The 24,584-nt window shown below is 35.8% G+C and overlaps 1 protein-coding gene across 2 annotated transcripts in view; it reads left to right on the top strand.

Moving 5' to 3' along the window:
- Positions 1-24,584, top strand: part of MAN1A1 (mannosidase alpha class 1A member 1) — a 151,469-nt gene that overhangs the window by 101,432 nt on the left and 25,453 nt on the right. For both annotated transcript variants that reach the window (XM_032484791.1, XM_032484788.1), the window contains exons 7-8: positions 21,247-21,370; positions 23,341-23,434. In XM_032484791.1, the coding sequence (XP_032340682.1) occupies positions 21,247-21,370; positions 23,341-23,434 (218 nt within the window). The remainder of the gene's footprint in view (positions 1-21,246; positions 21,371-23,340; positions 23,435-24,584) is intronic.

Here is a 24,584-nt window from a genome sequence, read left to right as displayed (position 1 = left end):
ACATTCTTCATAAGTTTCTAGTATGAAAGCATTTTAATTAAAGGGTGGGGTAAAAAGCAAGTTCTGTTAAGAATATGTGTATGCGTGAATCTTGGATCCAGTGTATCTGAAATGACAGAGGTGGAATACCCCAGTGCAGTGTGGCAAGTACTCCCCATTTATCACCAATCTACTGCCCAGACAGTGGCCCAGTAGTGCATTTCTCTTACCTTTGCCTTTTAAACTTTAGGTAAATTCCTTTTGTGTGAAATTTTCCTAAGACTCCAAAATAGTTTTAACACTGTGATATCTTTACTCAATTACAGTCTCCTTTCCATTAGCATTTTGATAAGCGGTTTCAAGGGTTAATGACGGTAAAATAAGTATCAGTAATACTTGCTTTGGCAAGATAAGAAAGCAAGCATGCTGGTGTGGAGCAAGCACAGAATTGTATAATCAGCAGAAGGACCATGTGGTCCAAGACAGATTCTTGCACTTGTTATCTGAGGTCCAGTTATGTATTATTGTAGTCGCTACAGTTATATTAAACCGGGGTGAGCACTGGCACGGAGAAGCTGCTCTGGGACAGTAGTCTGGGAGCTAGACCTGTGCTTCCATCGCAGTAAATTAAAGGAACCTGCTCACTTATTCAGCAAGCATCAAGTGAACACTCTCCTCATTCTAGATCTTTGCTGGACGCCAAAGATAAACTGGTAACTATAAACACTTTCTTGGTGACTCTCATGGAGTTTACAATCTATGAGAGAGACAGACATTAATTAATCACTATAACATATCAAATTTCAGGGAAGTCAGAGGCAGCACTCCTGAAGAAGTGATTTTCAAGCTGAGATCAAGGGGATGCATAGGTGAGATCTAGATGAAGAGGGAAGAGTGGACCATCCAAGCAGGGAGGCCAATGGATGGGAATCTCTGTGTCAGAAAGGACCAGGGTAAGGCCAAGATGCAGAACAAAGGCAAGGTGTTTCTCTTGGCATCAGTGGGAAGCCGTTCAAGATTTTAAGCAGGGTGGGCAACATGATGGTGCTTGAGGTTAGCTGAGTTAGGCTTCCTGCTTATTCCTGCCTCGAACGCCATAAAACATATGATCAAATTGTGCTGACTCTCAGAAGTGATAGTTTTGGATCTCTGTATCTTCCTTCTTTCACGTTTATTTAACTTTTCCCCAGAACATAAGCCTACAGTCCTACTTGTGAAAGTTCACAGTCAGTTAGGTCCTCAAAATGCTGGGTGCAGTTTTAAACTTGGTCTTTTATCATTGGTTTAGTTATCAAGCAGCAATTTCCAAGATTTCCATTCAGTTGAAATGATCTCTGAAATTAGATTGTTTGACAAGGGACTGATACCAAAATGACTAACTTAGGAGGAAATAAACCTATGCTTTATACTACTAGCAAGTTTGCATTTTTCAGTTCTCTTTATTTGTTTCTGTTAGTCAAAAATAACTGAAAAAGGAACCTGTTCATTTAATTTGGAGAAGAGAGCATCACGTAAAATGGATTCAGGTTCAGAATTGCTGCAGCTTGGGATGAGTCCCACCACCAAAAAACTAAACCTTTATCAGTTTGTTTTTTACATTTTCAAAATAGATAGAGAAGAGGGGGATTACATAAGTTGAGAACGACAGAGAAAGTGGCACTGCAGAGGAAGAAAGTTTCATGAAAGATACAGCATTCCTCTCTGATGTTGGTAGAGCACTTACCTCATAGGATATGAGTGGGTGCTGTTGATTCTCAATCAGAAATGCTTGCAACCCAATTGCATTTGTGACATATATATATTTTAAACCAACATAGCAGAATTTATAGGTAAGTTGTGTTTCACAAACTGTGTTACATAGAATATCATGTCCTTGAGATATTAATTGGTGATCTATGAAAAGAAAACAGAGCTTTACTGTAGGTAAATGTGAACCCTGGGTTACAGAGACTTCCTGACCCTAAACTTCTCAGAGCATTTAGCTAGCCAGTGTGCAAAGTGCAGTGTGCATTGCTAATCTCTGGGACAGAGCTTTTTTACAACTTTCCAGACTTCTTTCATGTGGGACTTCTTTTATCCAGAACAACTGTTGCCATTTCTGATCCACAGTTGTCTCCAGAGCACTTTCATAAATTTCTGATTCAGATGAATGCTGTCCTACGTCCTTCAAAGTAGTCATCTTGGTAAATACGTTATTATTCTAGTAATAAACTTATTGCCCAAAATATATTTGGAAATGAATTGAGATATCATGTATTATTCATTTATGTTAGTTACTAATGGGGATACCATGTGTTTAGCAATATGAAATTCTTAATCTCAAAAAGACCCACTGTAGAAAATTAGCATTATTGCTTGTATTTATTATTCTTTTTAATAGAAAAGGAGCAAGCTTACATGTTTGCCCTCAGTGAGAGTTTTGAACTCTGGGAGATTAAGTAGCAGGAGTAGTTATAGAGTTATATGCGTAGTCAGCTGTGTGAAGCTTTGTTATGGGCCATTATGGGCCACACTTTTTATTTCTATATTTTATAATTTTTAAAAGGTACAAGATTGACACAAATGTAACTGTTTTCATCTCTGGGCAGATAAAGCATCTGCTTTTTATTTAGAAAAAATTTAGTATTGCCTCCACGTTTGTTTTTTAAAGCTTTTTAGATTTATTCCAATTTCCATAATCTTGTGACTAAGAATTTAGTTTAATAATTATCCTCCTAAAAGAGTCTGACCTTCCCTAAAAAGTTTGAGCTATTTATCTCGTAAGAAAAATTTCAGATGTATAGTTGTAAAACACTTATCTTCCTAAATTACAAGTACCTTTTGTGTGCTGGTAACTTATTCCATGATGCATTTTTGAATGGCCAGTCAAGATGGTTGAGTTTCTCAGCAAAAAAACTTAAGAGAATCATTAAAAGATGTTTAGGACTTATCAATATATATTAAAGAAAATATTAAGTCAATATCATAATGTCATGATATTGTCAGAGTGTGATTATTTTTATTGACCAAAGCTTTGGATTCATTGTAAACACATGCAATACCAGTAGGGTTAGAATGAAATTAATCAGATTCTTTGCCCCTGAACTAAAAGTAAAACTTTCTTCAATTGAGTTATCAAAGAATAAATATGCTGGTGAACAATCAATAAGTAATTACCACAAAGCTATACTACGAGGGTCTCTCTGAACCATGTCACTGTCACAAGTCTAGTAAGTTAAATATTCCAATATTTAACTTTCAGTTGAATATGTTAACCTAAGAGCTAGAAAATCAAGCATTTTTTGTTGTCTCCTTTTTCATTCCAATAAGTATTTTTACATTTTTAGAAAAATTCTGGTTTTCTAAACATTAGTGTAGAGCAATGAAATACTATGGATGTATTTCTCTCTACATAATAAATTTTTAATAACTTTAAAGGTAAATAAATGATCTTTGGTTGAGTGTATTTTTAATATATTTTATCATTTTTTCTTATTGTAAAAGAAACTATTTTAATTGGAGAAAATAGGAAAATGAAGAGAACAAAAAGAAGAAAATAATCATTCACAATTTCAATCCTGTATAAACACTTTATGTATCATTCAGTTCTCATTTTTAGAGTCAACAATAAAATCATATACTTTTCCCATTCTTTTTTCTTTTCATCCACTTTATTAAGGTATAATTTACAGCTAAAAATGCACCCATTTTTAGTGTAAATTTCAATGAATTTTGACAAATGTATATACTTTGTAACCATTATAATCAAGGTATACAGCATCATTTCATCACACACAAAACTTGCCTTGTGAACTTTGCAGTCATTTAGCCCCTGTCATTTGACCCCAACAACCACTTCATTTTGCTGTCACTAGAGATGAGTTTTGCCCTTTCTAGAATTTTATACAAAGGGAATCATACAGTAAACGTTTTCTGTCTGGTTTCTTTCATACAGCATAGTGTTTGAGGTTCATTAATGTCATTCTGTATATAATAGTTCATTCCTTCTTATTGCTGACTAGTATTTTATTTTATGGATATACCATGGTTTTTCCATTCTCCTGTTTTATGGGCATTTGTGTTACTTCCAATATTTGGTGACCATGATAAGGCTGTTTATGAAAGTTCAAGACTTTATGTGGACCTTTTATGTACTTATGTCTCTTAGGATAAACACCTAGGAGTGGAATTGTTGAATCCTATCAGGTTTTTTTCCTGATTGTCTTTTCAAAGATGTTTTGAACAGCCTCAGAAGATAAAATATCTAACGTGTCTTCTAGGGCAGTGGGCAGTTCTGTTTTGTTTGGTTTTGTTGTGATTTTTTTGCTGTCCAAGATAATAAAGATAATGTCCCCATTTGGAGCAAAGATTGGGCAAATTTGTTAGTAGCTCCTTTAAAAGATTAAGGTTCTCTACTGTAATACAAACACACACAGCATCCACCCACCCACTGTGCCTCACCCCTGAGTGATGTGAGGGCACGGGACCTGATACCCATATGAAGTTCATGCTGCCTGCTGTTCTTTTTCTTTTCTCCTTTCCTGTATTATTATATGTGAACATATATTTTATATATTTACATATAATATATATATATATCTAGATACAGATATGTAGTTGCTTTAGTCTATTTAGAGTTCTTACTCTATTTCAGAAAAATTATATAAACTTTACAACAATATATAGTCAGCTCTTGGGACCCAAGGGGAATATATTTCAGGACCTCCTTCAGATACTAAACTCCGAAGATGCTCAAATTCCTTATATAAAATGGCATAATGTAGTCTACCCTTTGTATCGCTGAGTGTTAGTTTTCTGCTGTTATTGCTGGCAACAAATAACCTCAGATTTTTGCTTATCTGAAAATACGTATTTCCTTTTTACCTTTAGAGGAAGACTTCATTAGATGTAGAATTTTTAGTTTTCGGGTCTTTTATCACCATTTTGAAGATGTCATCCCTTCAGATTGTGGCCGTCATTGATTCTGATAATAAGTCAGCCGTTATCTTGTCCTTATTTCATAACTTGCTGTTTATTTTCTGGCTGCTCTCAAATTTTTCTCATTATCTTTGGCTATCAGGAGTTTGACCCTGTACCTATCTAGGTCTGGGTTTCTTTGTATTTATCCTGCTTGTGTTTACTGATTAGTAAATTCATGCTTTTCAAAAAAATTAGGAAGTTTTGTGCCATTATTTCTTCAGATTTTTCTTCTTCTTCTTTCTCCCTCCCTCCTTTGGGAATTTCATTTACACTTGTTTGACCTCTAAATGTCCTCCACAGGTCTCTGAAGCCCTGTTCATTATGTTTAAACTATCTTCTTTCTGTTCCTGAAATATGATCATTTTTATTGCTGTCTTCAAGTTAACTGTTTCTTTTGCCCATTTCTTTGGCAAGTTTCTCTTTAATTCTTTGATGTGTTTAAAGAGTTGCCTTGGAGTCATTGCTAAATCCAGTATCTAGACCCATTCAGAGTCAGTTTCTGTTTAACTCTCCTTCTTCCTGAGCATGGGTCATGTTTTCCTGTTTCTTTGCATATCTAGTAATTTTTGGTTAAAAACTAGATATTGTGGATATGTTTAACAACCTTTGATTGTTTTATCTTCTTCTGAGAATTATTTTGTTGTTTAGTATGCAGCTAGCTCTTTTAGACTCAAGCCATTAACTCTTTCTCCCCTGCAATGTGCAACCACTGAGATTTCTGCTCAGTTCTTTTAGTTTCCAGCTTTTGTTGTCTTTAATCTGGCCTCCCGGGGAACTTTCTTGTACCTGTGCAATGCATGTTAATACAGTCAAGGTTTGGGGCAAAGTTTGTGGTAGGCCATCAACAAGCTCTGTCCTCTGACACTTGAAATCAGTAAGGCTTTCGCTTTCTGCCTCCTGGGTTAAGCATATGGATTCAGGAGTAACTTGAGTCAGACAAAGCAGCAAACTCACAAATCTCATTTAGTGCAGTTCTGCCTTTCAGAGGTAAATATGTTCCCCTTCTTTCGGTCAACTGTTTTCCTGGTGACCTAACGGTATCTTCTTTAGTGGCCCTCCAAAGATTCAGGCAGAGATTAGCCTGAGATTTTTTAGTCCCACTCCTTCTATGGCTCACTCATTTCTAGGACTATCCTCTCCCCTTTCCCCCCCCCACCACCAGATTTTCAGCTGCCTTGCCAACCTTTAACTCTGTCTATAGTAAGACTGAATTTTTGTGAAATCAGGGGAAAGAAGTCACTAACTTGAATTCCAACTCATTGCAGTGGCTGTCTTTCTGTGGTTAATACTTTTTTTTTTTAGTTTAAGCCTAATACTGATCACTTTCTAGTGCCTTTAAATGATTGATAGATAGATAGATAGATTTATAGATAGATAGATTATATCTGATTTTATAATTGTTATTTCCTGGAGGATTTGCCAACCAATTCCCTTCACCATTACTAGAACTCAGAAGTCCCTTCCTTTTTAAAATAGTATTAGGAAGAAAACTACATATTGTATATTTTCTTACAACATGGCTGCATGCTATAAGATCTTCTAAATGGGCCATCAGTTTAAAACTTTCTCTTGTTAGATAGTTAAGCTCTATTCAGTCTTACAGTATATAAATAATACCCTAATATGTAAGTTATTTATTTATACTTGGGAATATACATGTTTATACTTATGAATAAAATTAAAATTACTTCTTTAGGGTACATTTCTGAAAATAGAATTATTAAATTAGTGACTGTGAATATTATTCATACTTTGGATACATTTTACCAAATATCCCTGCAGAATGGTTGTACCAGTTGTCAGTGTTAACTATGAAATTAAGATTATTTCCTTCCTCTCAAGTCACATAACTTTAAATTTATTATGATTTTTTTTAGCTTAAAAAATTATTTGGTTGGTTATTATAAAGCAAAAAGTCATTTCTGATTTCTCTTTTTTTATAAACTGTTTCCACATATAATGCTTACGTATACAGTAGTCACAGTTGTAATACGGTTACATAATCAAAATAATAGAGGAATTTTAGTACTTTAGTTTAATTATTAGGCACTTTTTTCAGTAGTACAAATACATAGAAAAATTTTAAATTCCACTTTAGGGAACTAATTCTGTTCACAGGATTTTTTAGGATGAAATTTTATATGTATTCCCTCTCTTCTCTTTTCAAAACTGCTTTATTGAGATATAATTCACGTACCATACAATTCACCCATTTAGCATGTACAATTCAAAGGTTTTTAGTATATTTACAGAGTTGTGCAACCATCACCACCACTAAGTTCCCTTCCTTTTGAATAATAAAATGAGAATACTAGGTAGAGTCCTGGCAGGGTCAATGAGTAGAGTTTGTGGAACTGAGAGAAGGAAGACCCTGCCACAAGAGGGGGCTGGACTTTCTCCTCTCCACTTCCTACCTCTGCTCAGGATGTTAGCTATAATTATATAAATAACATTTTTGAGGCAATTTTGTGCATGTCAAACTGTGGAAGGCTACCCATGGTGAGGAAAATTTCCTACGCTAATGTCAAAGAGAAGTTTAGTCAATATTTTTTCATAGAGATGAAAGGTGCTAATAAAAATAAAATGACAACAACCACCAAAATGAAAAATAAACACTATAAACTTTTGATATTAGATAATATACCTCTTATGTTAATAATACTGCAGCCAAAAAGATAAAAAATAACAATTTTGTAAAATTCTGTAAAAAATAACAATTCTTTACATTTTGGGGTCAATTAATTGATGAAATTGAATAAGGACTAGGCATTAGAGGATTTGAAGAAATTATTAATGTTCTTTGATGCCATATGATATTGTGATCATACAGGAAAATGTCCCTACTTTTTGATGAATACTGAAATATTTTGTGACTTGATGTCTATAATTTCATTAAAAACAATTCCCCAAAAGAATACTAATATGCTTACATATAGATAGACAGGTGAAGCAAATATGGCAATATAAATATTAATTGTTACTAAATCTAGGTGGTGGGTATATGGGTAAATCTGGGTGTTTATTAAAACTTTTGCTTTACCTTCTCTATGTATTTGAAATTTTTCATTAAAAATAAAGTTTTTTAAAAGTTTGAAGACTTTTTAATATTTTATTTTATTTTATTTTATTTTTATTGAAGTACAGTTACAATGTGTCAATTTCTGGTGTACAGCACAATGTCCCAGGCATGCATATAAATACATATATATCAAAACTTTATTTTTAATGAAATTTTTTCATTAAATTTTTTTTTCAATTTTTAAAAATGGGTCTGTGAATATTCCAAACATGAAACAAGAATATAGTCTTAACAGTGTTTAGTCTGCTACTATTTATGTAAAAAGTAATGGATATTTGTTCGTATTTGTTCATATATGCAAAAAATTTATCTTTGAAAAGCAATTCAAGAAACAATAGTGTTTGTAATATGTCATTGGTCTATGCAGCTCTCTTACTTCTAGAAATAATTTTGAATTACCTTTTTTCCAGAGGACTTGCAAGAAATAAAAGAGCTTTCTTAAAGTGCTACATATATGGTAGCTGTACAGCAATTAAACTGCTTTAAGAAAGTTGACTGTTAACAGTAGCAATTTGTTATATTTTTAAATCTTGGGAATGCCTTACTTTGTTTCCTTATTACTTGTGTTGTAATATCTATTTCCAAATAAACATTTGGTTAATTTATTTTTATTGAGTAGATATCTCTAAAATTGGAGAGAAAAACCGAAAAGCAGATTTCTTTTGGTTAGCTAAATGTCATTTGCTTAATGCAAAAGATAAGAATAATTTTCTGGGATAAACTATATTTTCAAAATGCTTTCACGTGTTTGTCCTGTTTGATCCCATTAAAATCTAAGACGGTGGGTTGCACAAGTGTTACTTTGTTTTAAAGATCAGGAAACAGCTGCCTTAGAGAGTTTAAGGGACTTGCCCAAGGTCACAGTTAAAAATTCTCTAAATGCACAAATAATGTTTAAAGATTATGTAGCCCATTCTCTGATTTACTTATAGCCTCTCTGTTGTCTTTCTGGATAAAATGTTCTCCATTATTGTTTAAATGCAACTTTTTTCTTTTCTATTAATGAGGAAATATTGATGAAATTGCTAAATCTCTATGGGGAAGAAATCAGTAAAGATTAAAAAGAAATACTGAGAGAAATTAACTTTAGAATACTTAAATATTCAACAGCTATAATTAACTAAGCTATTGAACAGGTGAGCTGAATACAATTTTTTAAAAGATGTCAAATGACTTGAGAAACAAAACACTTATAGTTAACAATATAAATTTTGTTTATATACAATAATACTATGATTTTCACTATTGAATCTAACTTAAAAAAAAAGTCATTGCCCACATTTTCAGGATTTTTAAAACATAATCTTGGGTGAGGAGAAAAGGCTTTCTATATAGGGCACAGAACCCAGAACATATATAGAGGTATAAATTGGAAATTTTTACCAAACAAAAATTAGTAGAGCCAAAAAAAAAAAAAAAAAAAAAAAAAAAAAAAAAAAGAGCTGAGGGTAAAAGCAAAAGACAAACAGCAACTTGGAAAAAAAAATTGGCAAACACTTGATGGATAAAAGGCAGGTATTCCTAATGTATAAAAAACTCTAAAAGCATTAATATGAGTATGGGTGATTAATATGGCATGACTGTAGTATTTAAAAATTAGAATAGATCTACCTATTTATCAGTAGAGGATTGGCTTAATGAAATGTGATTATCCATTTTATGGAATATTATTGTGCAGCTGTTAAAAATGAGCATCCTAAGAAGTGTCTATGATAAGCTGCTAATTGAGACAGGTGCCTTACAAAGTAATAGATACAAGTAATCCCTTTTATTAAAAAGAACAAATCCTCAAGATATATATCTACATAGATATATGTCTCTGTATGCATGTATGCATGTGGGTGGATGACATTGGTTAACTAGGATTGACAGGTGGGAGACATTACAAGGGGGTACGGGTACAATATTAGCTGTTTCTCAATTCATCTTTACATTGTTTCATTTACAAGAATGTATATACATTACTTTTAAATTTTTTTAGTTTATAAAAGGTAACAAGTGGGAAAGGCAGTAACACCACATAAATGAGACAACTTCATAAACATGTATGTCTCAGCAAAAGATGCACATTGGCCATTAAACATCAGAAGCTCATAAGAAATGCAAATTAAAATAGCATTAAGATGTTATTTTTAACCTAGCAAATTCACCAAGTTTTAAAAATTTGATAGATGCTCAGAGTTAGCAGCTGTAGTATTCTCATGCACATTTAGAGGGGGTGTATATTGGGACAAACTCGGAAGGTAATTGGATGGTGTTTATTAAATTTGAAATACATGCTTTATCACCTGGAAATTCCACTTGTAGGATTTTATCCTAGAGACCTACTCATGAATGTGCAACATTGTTTATAATAGCAAAACTGGAGACCAAAGAAAAATGACTGAATAAGTCACTGTACACCCATACACTGGAATACTATGCAGCTATAATGAGGTACAGCACCAAGATACTTAACTCTTTCATGAAAGACAGTGTATAGTAATACGTATAGTATATTTTCATTTGTATTTATAAAAATTTTTCTAGTGCATGCACTAGAAATTTTGGAAGAGATTTCAGTTAATTATTGATGGTGTTTACTCTGAGAAATAATGGTAGGATCTAGAATATGAAGCAGATTCATTTCCATTACATATTCTTTTTTTGTTGTTGTTATATATTCTTTTATATGTTTTTAATTTTTTTCCATATGTGTGTTATTTTCATAATTTTAAAATAATTTCAGAAAAGGCATTGCAAAAGAAAATTTCCTCAAATTAAATACACTGATCTTTATAAAAAATTGAAAAAGGAAAATTAAAGTGATCAAATTTGGCTTTTTCCTCATGATTATAAATGATGGTTATTATAGCAAAATTCAAAAGACAGAACTCAAATTTTTTTAATCATGCCTGTTCCTACTTCAGTCTTTTGCATCTTCATAAGTGGCATCAGTATCCACCTAGCTGCTAAAGCCAAAAAACTAGAAATCATCCGTGATTCCAGTCTTCCCTCAGCCCCAAATCCGGTTCTTCCTGGCAGCTCTTTCCTCCAGACGTAGCCTGAATCTGTCCGCATCTGTCCCCCTCCACTATTAGCACCTAGTCCAGGCCACCATCTGCCTCTTGCCTGCATGCCTGTTTGCTTGCTTACTTCCCGTCTTGCTTTCCTATAGTCCATTCTTCCCACAGTTTCCAGAGTGAACTTCAATAACACAAATCAGATTACATCACTTCCTATTTAATACCCTAGAGTGAGTTCCCATTGCACTTAGAGTAAATCAGATGCTTGCTCTGGCTTGTGGGTCCTTGGGGATCTGCCCTTTTTTATCAGCTCTCAGTGTCCCTGTCACTACAGTCCCCGACAGATTGTCCTTCAGCCACACAACCAGCCTCTGTTTGCACACTTTGCAGAGTCATGGCCACCTTAGGGCACTTGCAGAAACCGTTCCCAGGTCCTCACTGAAAGATTCATTTTTATATTGCTGGTCTCAGCTTGAAAATCTCCTTTTCCACATGGCCTTCTTCCCAACAAACCCATCTAAAGAAGCTCCCCATCAGACTCTGCCACTTCATCCTGTTTTATTTGCTTCTTAGTGCTTAGCATTAAATGATAATTGTGCCATTTTTCACATTGGCATCCTACAATTAACAGAAGTAGGTAATCTTAAATTCCAAGAAAGTGCATTTTCCCCATGACCCAAGAGAAAGTTTTCATTTTGAACTGGGGGAGGAAGGTGGTCCAGAAACATTGTTATTGTTGTTAAACTGACATTCATGGAACAAGAAGGCACTCATCAAAGCTGTAAGATTTATTTTGTAGCAAGAGTAGCCCCAATCCTTAAAACCCTGGAATCCTCCTGCTAGTTCATTGTTTTATTTCACAACAGCTCATTTCAGACCAGATCTGTCTGAAAAGTCTGGTCTTACTTATTCTAGTATAGTTTGTCCTAAGTTTACCCTCTCCCCTTTCATTCCAGATTCCTGTATCTCTCAGAAATTCTTCCCATAATATTACCAAACTCTATCCTTAGTGGGTTAAGAACAGCAGTGTTTGAGGCCTAATTATTACATGAAATTCTCTGAGCCAACAGTTTGTACTGTATCTTAAATGCAGTATAAAATCCAAACTCCATTAGCAAAAGATAAAGAAGGAATTTTTTCTCTTCCTTTTTCTTACAGGTAAAATGAGAGTCGTTACCATTTCTAATTTCAAAATACTGCTTTGATGTTTTCATCATAGCATTTTATGATGCTTCCTAACAAATTAAATTTCCCCAAAACTACATTTTTTGTGTTAGCACTCACTTATCTGAGTATTTCCTTAAAGGTAAGATAAGAATGATTGTATGGTCTCAAAATACTGTACTGACTATTCACTTCTGCATTTTACAGAGCTAACACACATTCAATAAAAAGTTTTTAAAGTTCGTTATGTTTGTCGACACTCAAATTTTAAATATTCTATTAGGAAATAGGTAGTTTTACTATCAAAGTTCCACCAACCATTTACTTAGTATTTTGAAACATTTTTTGAATGGACAGATTAGCATTAGGAGTCTACCAGAAGTTTAGACGTTGTAAACTATTTGTTTTGATTATTCTTACTTTGTGAAAGTTGCTTGGAGTTTAGTTACATTTTTCAGTATTTTTCCATGTGATATAAAGAATCTTAATTACTAAAAGTATCTAAACATGTAAGTTAAAGGTAAACATAAATTAAAAGTGTCAATAAATGTAAAATATTTTAACTATAAGTTAAAACCCTTGCTTAGACTACTTCCTGAATTTTATAGGAAAAAAAATGAATTACAGAATTGTTAGAAATGGATTTGTTGCTGAAATATACAAATGTTCCAATCATCTAGTTATGGCACCTACTATATGAATATCTTTCTGCAGAAAGAAACAGAATTCTATCTCCACCTTTAGATCTTATTCTCCAGTTACGGGGATGAATTTAAGCATGTAGAAAGTTAAATAACAGAGAAGACGTCACAAGGCAGCATATAGCTAATTATACGCAGATGATCCTTTAGCACTGACTGTTTTATATAAGGATGTCACTGACAGCCAAAACAGAACAGATGCTGATTTCATCATAATAGTTCATATTCTGTTGAGGACACCTGTCTTTATTGTTGAGTTTTCCTCAATGATTTATTTTTCCTCTTTATTCTTTATTTTCCATTGTCCTCTTTATTCTTTTGTCATGATTTTTGCTAATCTTTATGTTTTTAAAACCTTAGTTGCCACACTGTTTTATAACACAGCTTCCCACAGCCTCTGAACCATACGTTGTAGGCAGAAGGCAGGGAAATGAGAATGCAATAGCTTGGTAGCTTTATTCTCCAGCATCTGTTCCAAGTATTCCCTGAATCTGTTTGTTCTTCCCACAAGCTATGCACACATTTTTGTTTGTGTAATGCCTATTATATAAAAATTCAAAACTAAGGAAAGTTACCATTTTAAATTATAAGGTGGTTTAATTAACTGTGGTAGTTTCTTTTGGTTGCTTAGATTTCCATTAGATAGTAAGAGAAATATTTGAATTTGCATAATACAGCTTAAAAGAACACACTAATTATTAGCTGTGATTACCCAGATATCATCTGTTTTCTTGAACTTTCTTGCTTATTTATCATTAGAAATTTGAATAGCATTTGTAGCATTAAGCTATATTTTCCCCCTACAGGTTCCATAATTTTGCATTTATTTTACTGATCTTGCCTTAAAAACAATTTGTTACCCACCCTGAATTATAGTAATAGCTAATTTATTAAGCATTAGAGAATGAATCTTTCCCAGTTACTCCCAAGTAGTTTAATACCTGGAAAAAACCTCCCTACAGTCAGGATCTACTGAACTTGGTAATGAGATAGAGGGAGAGTGCTTTATATTCAGGTGAGATGAAATTCATTTTCTTTTATAAAAATTGAATTAGACTCACTTGAGTTTTTCACTAAAGACCTCAGAGGAATGGCCCTAGGAAGAACAGAAATGGTTCTCTAAGAATTGTTTTACCTATACTCAAGTGACTGCACAAAAATTGTGTTGAGTTGCAACTGATACCCCAAATCTCCACATTTCAGAGCAGGCCATCTTGACCATTAAAAACCTCAGCATGCATTTTATAGCGTTTGATGTTTGCTTTGCACAGCGCCTGGCGCTTAGGAAGCACTCAGTAAATTATGGTTGACTGATTGGCTCAGTCTTACTTGCTGAGTTTGGCAAGATGTTCCCCCAAAGTGCTTATTTTTTTAAACTGTTGAACAAAATCATTTAATATTATCCTTTTATACCTCAGAATTTCTGCCAAAAACTAACATTAGTTTTGGCATAATTGATAGTGACCTGTTCTTTCCAATAGTGATTCTCCATAGCTTCAACTGTATCTTAAGGTCACTGGTGCCAGACTTTTCGCATTCATGGACAGAGTAAAATTTCCCCAGTTAGTGAAACACTGTCCCTAGGTTGCCAGTGTTTCTATTTGATCAAAAAAGGATACCCCTCCTCCTAAAAACCCTCAAAACAAAAACTACCTACTGTCACTATTTCATTTAAAAAGATAAGCTTAACATCACAAAAAATAGGGAAGGTGTAAATTCAGGATAAAGGCAATCATTTAAATAGAGTACATTTTAGCCTTCATAAAAATTTACCATCCTGTCCTTATTTTCCTCATTTCACCACGTCTCAACTCTTAGAAATCACAACCTCAGACCACTTTAAGTTTGTGATAGTAAACTATGTGATCAGCCCAGTGAGAATGTTTTTCTCAAATTGACTTTGAGGGTGTGCATGTGGTGACACTAATGTAGGATTATATTATTTAGATATAAGTTAGGGGTAGGCACCAATAACACAACCCTTTCCTTTTTTTTTTTTTTTTTTTTAATTGTATTTAAGGAAGCATGTGTTGAGCACTTTTCTTTCTTGGCGGTGCCCTAGACTTTGGGATTACACAGGTGCATAAAGCAGAATCTATGTCCCTGGGGATCTTAGAATCTAGTAGAAGGGAACAATCCTGGCCATGCTGGTTATGAAAATAAACTAGAGTATAGCATTTGGAGAATTAAAAGCCTGGGGTCTGTACTGATTTCAGTTAGCTTGATCCATAGGTGATCGTTAGCTTGACCCATAGGTGATCAATCCATAGATCCATAGAATGAAAGGCAAAGAGATGAATAAACAGCCAAATTTGACTGTAGTCTTGGATCTTAGTAATGTCTTGAAATAATGCTGTGTGTTAAACTCTTACAGTAGTGGAGCAGTTGTATCTAAAATCAAAGGAAGGGAATGTCTGGCAAACCAGTATTAGTGAATTACCATTTCTGAAGATACGGAATATACTATTCTGTTTCATCCTGAAGTTTATTAAAAGTGTCTGGATATAAATCCTTGCTGTAACTTCCCCCTTTCCAATTTTAAAGGACTTAATGTGATGATTTACAGCAAATGAACTTGAGAGATCCCAAGAGTTCTAGAGGCTACCAAATGTGCTGGGATATAATAGGCCTACTTTGTAAAGAGAAATAACTCATTTCTCTTTCTGGACATTTATAACTTCAATACACATTCCCAAATCCATCCTCATTATCAGTTTAGACAATTCAACTAACATCTTCCAACCTGAAATGATGTAGACATTTTTATGTAAAAATAAGTTAGCTATGATTTAGTAGACATACCACTAAATTATTTTAATGGTAAAAAATTAAAAATGGAAAATAAATTAGCTTTGGTGTCCATCAATAGGAGTATGTTTAAATAAATTAGAATATATACATTCAGTCAAATACTATGCACTCAACACTCAACAACAATGATGACAAACATGATTTGCATGGGAAATGTCAGTAAGAAATGTATATTTAAAACAACAGGTAGAATATAATTTTTTAAGTATGATAAAGTAAATGTGTATGCATGCCCACACGTCCTGAATGCACTGAAATACTTTCTCATTAGTACTGCCTTCTGGTGGTGTTCCCCAACCTAATGATATGATATCCCAGTTTGCCCAGTTACTAGGCAGAAAACTACATTCAGCTTATTCTCAGTCTGTTGAAAGTGGTTAGCAAGGAGCTACTCATACTCAAAGGGTAGCTGTAAAACAGAATTTTAGCATCTTTGGACTCCAGGAGCAAGTTAGTTATGGAATTAAAGAGTATTTCTCATCACCTCAGTCTTTGTAGCATCCCCCCCAGCCTCTCCCCCAATTCAAGAAAGCCAAATACAAGGACAGCAGTAATGAATATGAGAATAAACTAAAATAATAAATATTCAATTTCAATTCTGTGTAAATACCCACAAAATGAAGCAAGATATGGATAATTTTGAAACAATATTTGGGCCCTTGGTTAAAAAATTTAAATGTGAAAATTCTTTGGAGATATAATCCACATATTGCTGTTCAGAAGCAGTAACTATTGGATTACGAATTAATTCAGTCAAATGCCCTTTATTAGCCAGCTTTACCCAGTGAGATAGCTCTCAGGGGAGTAGTTCTCCCCAGTCTAAATTTCAGTGCATGACCTCCCTGTAGAATCTTGATCAGTCATAGAATGCCAGTCCTTGGAATTGTTAGTCCAAGTCTTAATGAGGTCTTAGATTACAAACATGAAAGATCAGCACTGTGCAAACCTCTTCAGGAAGGAAGCATTTGAAATAAGTGAAGCTGAAATTGTTTAACCTCAAAATCAACTAGCTTTGGAGTACAGTTAAAGGAAGCAATCATCGTGAACTTTCCAATTATGTTTTTCCTAATTTGTGCTAAAATCCAAAAAGAATTCTTTTTGGATTATCTGCTCTTTTGAATTAAGTATCCCTGTGTGCCCCTTCATTTGTGACTATAAGTAGAGCTTTACCATGATGTATGGAATGTGAGGAATTTTTTTCTTCCAAAATTTGTTAACTCCATAGCCCTAAGGAATAACCTGTATTCTGGACTTTGAACTTGAAGGGAGTTTGTTTACTGATCAGCTAATCAGAAATTACTCAGGCAAGAATCCTCAAGAAATTTCTTTATTGGCCCATTTCCCATTTTGCATGGAAGAACAAGCAGCAAGAAAGAGTAAATTGAAAGTCTACAGCTTATCAAGACTTTAGAACTATTTAATGTTTTGTTTATATATTCACCTGGCAATTTTTTAGAGTTGTTTCAGTTGTTCTATAAATTCTTTATTTGTTAATGTTCCAAATTGTATCTGGGAAGTAACTATGACATATAACTTTAGGTACCTAGATTTCAGATTATTTTGAGGGGATATACCATCAGTCCAGAACAGCCCTCCAGCTACGTGATTCATTATAAGCTCTAGCAAAAGAGTAAGCAGCTCTCCCATGGGATTCAGACGTGGGTAGAATAGCGTCATTGGCACTGTACTTTCCTTCTCTGGCGCTATTAACCATTCCCAGGAGAGAGAAGGAAAACCTGTAACGTCCATTGCTTATCAGAGTTATGAGTTCAGTAAATAATTAGACCTTGTTGCTTTTGAGTGCAGTAGAATGAGGAAGTATATTCCCAGTGCTAATAAACCACATTCAAATTACATTCGCGAAAGCAACAAAATAGTATTCCACGTTTTCAAAAGAATCATAGCAACTCAATTTTCTAAAAGACATGTTTCTAATTGCAGTTGCCATAATCATTTATTTTCTAATGTGATGTTTTATGTTCAAAGAATTATTGCCTTTCTAGAATACTGAAGTTTTACATTAAATTTAAAGTTGAGGCTTATATATTAAACAATACTCCAGTTTAAAATGGAAGAACTGGAGATTAAAGGAAACAGAAATAAATGAAATCAGAATGATACCAAAGTTTGAAGCTCTATTCCAGGATTCTTTGAACCAAACACTTGGCAGCTCCCCAAATCATGTTCATTGCCTTTTTGTGTATACATTTCCATATGCTGAGTCATCATTTTGGCTTAAAATGTAGTCATAACAACAAGATTGGCAGTATTTAAATATTCTCCCCTTTCATGCCTGCCTTATGGAACTTATAGTTTCTGAACACAAACTGTTATCTTATCTTTAAAATATTTCTCTAAAATATTATTAGTGCTTATAAAATAATGATATTTTAAAACAGATAAAGAACATCATGATTGCCTTTAAATGCTGTAATAACAGAACTAAAGTTAAAGACATTTTAAATTCTCTGCTCTCTCAGGTGAAATTTGTTTTGAGCCAGAGGTCTAGAAAGCTTAGCCTTTGGTATCATGGGATGGATGCCCAGGATGCCTTGGTCTGACTCCCAGACCAAGGGAGCAGAATCTTTCTGGACTCAGTTCCTTATATCACAAATCCACCATTTTGGTGTCAAATGCCCACTGTCCTTATATATTATTTTAAAAATTAGAACCATATAAATATGTATATTTCTCAGTAGACTCATAGAATTTAGAAACAAAAAAAAAGGTCTTAGAAAGCATCCTGTAAGTGAGCAAAACTTGGTTCTGACTCAGTGCACATTTGCTGTGCAAGGAGACAGCCCTTTCCCCGACACACACGTACTTTAGCTGTGATGGCCATGGCATGTGCCCCGTGCTCTCCAGGCCAATCTCCATGTCTTTGAAGCTTTGCCTAAGAAGAGGCAGGTGACCTTCTTTAATATCTAGATAAAATGATGCCCTACCTGATTTCCTGAAACCCTTGCCTGACTTACATTTAAGAGCCAGCAGAACTGTTGATCTTATAATTTTACCAGAATACATTAATTCTGTTGGCTCAAAGAATGGTAACCAAAGCCATCGTTTCATAGAAACATACATGTGTTCTAAACCCAGCTTCTTTTTTGTTCACATGACATATCCTTTGCTAGTGCCTTTAGTGTTTTGCTCCCTGTATAGTGATAGAGTGCTGTTTTTCTTCTCATAGGAATTTGTGCAAAGACAAGAAAAAGAGAATGAATATATGTATACATATATATATATGTAAAATCCTTTTTAAATCTTCATTTTTAACATATTGAAAAGTTTTCTGTATATCTCTAGTTTGTTTGTTTTTTTTCCTGACTGACCACATTAATAGCAGAGAACAGATGCCTGGATACAAAAGTAATTTGTATTTTATTTAGTACATCTACTGCATAAGTTTCGCATCTAAGCGTGCCACCACACCCTCTAATATCCTGAACTGAAAAAAAAAAAAAAAAAAAAACAGCCTCTGAAGATCTGGAAACTGGGCTGTATTCCTTGGCATGCTGTCCTCTCCCTTCTCCAAGATGAAGTCATCATCCCTCTTGCCCTGATATTGTGGCTTTGTTTTTTATAGTTTCTCTAGAACATGGGAATCTGTAGTTTTGCTTAATAGGTTTATTGACTTTGGTCAGTGATGGAATGGTTGGAATAAAAAAATTAATATGTCATGACAGCAAATTAATGACCAATTACTATGTGCGTTTGCCGTATGTTAATACAATTTGAAAGTAGCTGTTCATCCTGTTTGGATGATTGGCTAGTCCTTTTATCTAAGCCAACCGTGAAAATAAAAACTGACTCTCATTCCCAGAAGTTAATAAATGTAAGACAGTTTCTAAAATAAATGCATATGTGGTTTTCAGATCTCTGTCTTTTATTCCTGTTTACTTTTGATTAGGTTTACTATAAATCTATGTTTGGGAATAAAATTTAGATTCTGCTCTAAAAAGAATCAGGGACTGAGAGGAAGGCAGTCTGGACTGTCAGATACCAGTTGTCATCAGTGTTCTCTTTTTCATCAGCGTCCTCAGCAGCCCTGCAGCAGAAGCAGTGACAGAACTAGAAGCTTTTACCTGGAGTTGTGAATGACATAAGGCAAAGACAAAGGGGGTAGAAAACCTGGGGGACAGGGAACACCAATAGCAGTATGTCAGTAGGACCGACTTAGAAAGAAAAAAGTGAGAAATTCACAAGCCTCTGAGTTTGGCTTCAGCTTAACCTGCAGCCTTCTCTCCTGCTACCTTCTCCTTCCCTCCACTCACCAGTATCAGGAGTTACCTCCAGCTCCTGGCTAGCCCTTCTGCTGTGTGTCTCCCCGTGTCCAGATTCTCCCTCTCTCCATTCTTCCTCCACTACTTCTTACTTACCCTGCAAGAATCAACTCAGGACTCTCCTTGAAGAAGCCTTCTGTGATCCCTACCATGTTGGCTTGCATGTCCTGGCTCTAGGTGCTCAGAGAACACTTAACACATTTAACTTGGCACTTGCTATATGTGATTGGAATTATTTATGCTTAGGTCTTTCTCTCCCATTATGCCAGAAGGTCTTTTAAGTAAAGAGCGATTTATTCATTATAAGCATCCTTGTAATCCACTGCCCTACATAAGTCCCTGGCAAATAGTAGGCATACAATAAATGTGAGTCTGAATGAAAACCAAGATGTGGGTTTTCAGCTTTCTTGAAGGGAATTTATTGACCAGGAGTATCATTGACTTTATTCTGTATTTGAATTATCACCTATGTTTGACATTTTAAGTAGCTCTCCACAATAAACTGTACTCAAGGGTATGACCATGTCTCCAAAGCCACTTTCTGTGTCTTTGTGCCTGAGTGTGTTTAGGACTAACTCTTTTTTAAAAGCATTTCACTGGGATGGGCCACAAGGCAGTAATTTTTTAAGCTTATGTCTCTTTGAGATTTGAATTACATAATTTTTTGAAATCCTTGAGCATAGATTAAGTAGGTCACAGGGTACATGAGTGCCTTAGAAAACAAGTAAAATTGTGTGAAGGGAAACATAAGAAAGGAAGTCTAGTAAATGCGGGGAAGGTTTGAAGCAGAGTGGAGTGAGTATGTAACTAGTGAATCTTTGAAATATAGCCAAGAAAAATGTTGTATATAATCAGAGTATCTATAAAAGTCCATAACCTCTTGAGCTGAAATTAATTAAAATGTTGAAAGGCTTTATGTGGGATTTGGAGCATGGTGGGAGTGTTGGGCTCTGATTTTGTTTTATATTCTACTTGGAATGGTTGTACATGTCTATGTGGCACCTGTACCTTCTAATATCTGTTCATCAACGACAAGCACATAACAACTTCTTTCTGACTTAAGTCAAAAGTCATTTTCAATTTGGTGCAGGAGTCAAAGCCTGAAACCAGTAGCCAAGGAAAACAGCACTGGATATTTTAAAATATATGGAGTGTGCGATAAGCTAGTTGCCATTATTCAAAAGCTGTCTCTTTGACTTGTACTGTTTAGAGCTCCAAAAAATGGAATCAGTCTGACCCGTAACCCTTCACTCTCTTCCCTTCCTCAGTGGGATTGGAAGGAACTGGCCCTGGGCCTCGGGAGGCAGCAGCATTTTGGCAGAATTTGGAACTCTGCATTTGGAGTTTATACACTTGAGCTACTTGTCAGGAAACCCCATCTTTGCTGAAAAGGTGAGATTCTCCAATATACTTTGCATTACAAAAAAAAGTACTTGTGAGAAACGATACCCTCCCTGGGGAGATTTAGTAATATGGGATGTGGAAAAGAACCGCTGCGTTTAATGCAGCCCTTTATGAAGTTTGTTGCTGGCAGCATTTCGTTTCACCCAACTGTAAACCCCTCTTTTCATGGCACCCATTCTAACTCGGTGCTGGAGGGCCTGGCTTACCTGTCTGACTCTCTACACCTCAAGCAGGTAACTTTACCTCTCTGAATGTTTCCCTTATCTAAAAACATATCATTTGTGTGGACTATATGAGCCATATATGTGAAAGATTTTTTTAAATCAAAGTGTTTTACGAATGTGAAGTAGCAACTGAATCGATTTCTAATTTTTAGGAAATAATCCCATAGATATTCGAATAAGTTCATATTCACCCTGCTGCTCTGCCCCTAGCTTTCACCCCCACTTCTCAGCATCGCTTCACAGCAGAATTCCTTGGAAGAGTTGTCTGTGTTTATCTTGTCTTCTTGCCTCTCACTCCCTTGAGCGCTTCCCAGCCGGGCTTTTCTCCCAGCCACCCCATTGAGCACCATGCTGGCAGATCCAGTGATCATTCTCACCTCTCCATCTTCTTCATCCTCTCAGCATTTGACACACTGATCACTTCCTTTTTCATGATGCATTCTCTGCACTTGGCTGGGGACACACAGTACCCGCCTGGTCGCTTCCTTCCTCCCCAGGTGCTCCTTCTCCGTCTCCTCCTTTGGGTCCTCCTCATCACCCCAACCTCTAGACATTGGAAAGCCCTAGGACTCAGACCTGGGCCTTTTCTTTTTACATTTACTCTCCACAGTATTTCATCCAGTCTCATGGCTTTACACAACATCTATACACTGCTGACTCCTAATTTGTAATTCCAGTCCCAACCTGTCCCCTGAACTCCAGACTGTGTCTCCAAGTACCTGTTCAGCGTTTCCCCTGAGCAGTCTGTCAGACAGCTCCCACTTAAAATGCCTCGGACTCCATCCCCAGACCTGCTTCTACTCTAGTCTTCACTGTCTGGGGAAATGACACCCCAGTGGCTCAAACCAAAAATCTGGAGATCATCCTGGTTCCTCTCTTTTTGGTAAACCTCAGGTCCAGTCCACCAAGAAATGCTTTGTATCCTGTTACCTGTGCTGCTCCCCTGGCCCAGGGATCCATCATCTCTCACCTGGACAGTGCAGTAGCCATCTGACTCCTGCTTCCTCTCTTACCTCCTCAGTCACAGCCATCCTGTAAAAATACAAGCTTTCAATGGCTTTGCATCATGCTCAGAATAACATAGCCCACATTTTGGTCTGTGAGGCCTGCAAGACATGGGTCCTGGCTACCTCGGTGCTCTCTGACATTCGCTCCTTTGCTTCCTCGCCTCCAGCCTCCGTGGTCTTGCCAAACCCACTCTCTTCTCGGGGCTTTTTTTGTACTTGATCCTCCTCCTGCCCAGGTGCTCTGCCTCCATTGCTCTGCATGACTTGCTCCTTCATTCCGTTAAATTTCTGCTCACTCTCCGAATACCACACCCCCCAGACCACCCCGACTAGCATAGCACAGCCTCACCACCTCTCATCCCTCTCTGTCCCGTTACCCTTTTGTACTTTCCTCACAGCTTTTTGCCATTGGACATACTTGCTTGTTTCTTAGCTGTCTCATCCCACTAGATGCAATTCCAAGGGGGCAATAACTTCGTTTTCCCATCGACATAACCCTAGTTCCTTATATGGTAACTGACTTATGGTAGATCAGTGTGACTATTTTCACTTACTGTTACTGTTTTTGTTAAGCTGCTGGCGGCTGTCTTTGTTCTAATTCTACATCATTTATATCAGCTCTTTTTTTTTTCTAACGTGGAAAAATGTAATCAAGAAAGAGAGAATATGAATAGCACCAAAATTGTTTTCTTAGATTTTTGTAGTAACTTTTGATTTTCTATTGTAGGTGATGAATATCCGAAGAGTACTGAATAACCTGGAAAAACCACAAGGTCTTTATCCCAACTATCTGAATCCCAGTAGTGGACAGTGGGCTCAATGTAAGTCACAAGTTCAGCATTGTTTTAGCTCTTTCTTTTTGGCACCCAGCACTGTTTTAGTAACAGAAAGAACATCCAAAAAAAGCGATAAATCTTGTTGGAGAATCTTTAGGAATAGGGGAAAGGGAACATGGTTCCTTTAATAAGTAGGCTTCTGTCTTAGGGCAGACTGTAAATGTTACCGGGGGAACTAGATCATTTATTTTTCATGTATAACTGTGAGTATGATGGCCTGTACACATTTGAAGCTGTTCTGGTCAGGATAGTGTGCGGACGCTACTGTAACAAACTGGTCATGTAGATGGATGGGGAGATTGTCCCTTTGTGCTGATGACTAGCAGGGCTTGCGCAGAGTAGCTGGATCATTCTGCTTCGTAACGTTTTCTCTTTCTGCTTGGCTACAAGATAAGAGAGGAGCCTGAATCGTTAAGGGTTGGGAAATTGGAAGAGCAACAGGGTACTTTCTTTAGTTAATTTTAAGCCAGCAGATAAAGGCTTCTTGCCAGGAGAGCTACCTTCACCACAGGAGGAAGTATTGTGCTCGAAACCCTCACTTCACGTCCTTAGGGACTTTGACCAGAGATACAAAGACTCCGAGTAGCTGAAAGCCATGCTGTTGAGCTGACTTGGAAGAACAGTGGTAGATTAAGCAGCAACTGAGAGCAAATGAAGAACACTGAGTGAGATGTTCAGCTGTGCCAAGGGTGTTAGCGATGCCTCAAAATTTTACTCTAACGTGAGTTTTTCTTCATATTTAAGTAAGGTATTCTTAGATGATTATGCCTCACTGTTACTTTAAAAATACTTTTCTTAAAGAATAATTTGGTAGAAAAAAAATTGCACTGCCATCTATGTTTACATGTTGGTGATGTCCATGGAAGGCCTAGCGTTGAGACTGTAAGACCATAATCGAGGTTGTCACTTAACCTATGTGTCGTCTGCAGATCCCTGGATGTCCTTGAGACCTCTCAGGAGATCTACAATATCAAAGCTATATTTTTATAATAGCAATAAGACTTTCTGTCTTCTTCCCTGTGTTGACATTTGCAGTTCTGTTGCAAAAGCAATGGTGGTAAAACTGATGAATCCACAGTAAGAGCTTTGGCAGAGACCAAAGGGTGGTAACACCAGACATGCCTCAGAGACATTG

Source organism: Camelus ferus, chromosome 8, assembly GCF_009834535.1.
Source record: "Camelus ferus isolate YT-003-E chromosome 8, BCGSAC_Cfer_1.0, whole genome shotgun sequence".
In the NCBI taxonomy this organism is placed as follows: Eukaryota; Metazoa; Chordata; class Mammalia; order Artiodactyla; family Camelidae; genus Camelus; species Camelus ferus.
The sequence above is the reverse complement of the archived record's forward strand: the minus strand, read 5'-3'. Positions and strand labels throughout refer to the sequence as shown.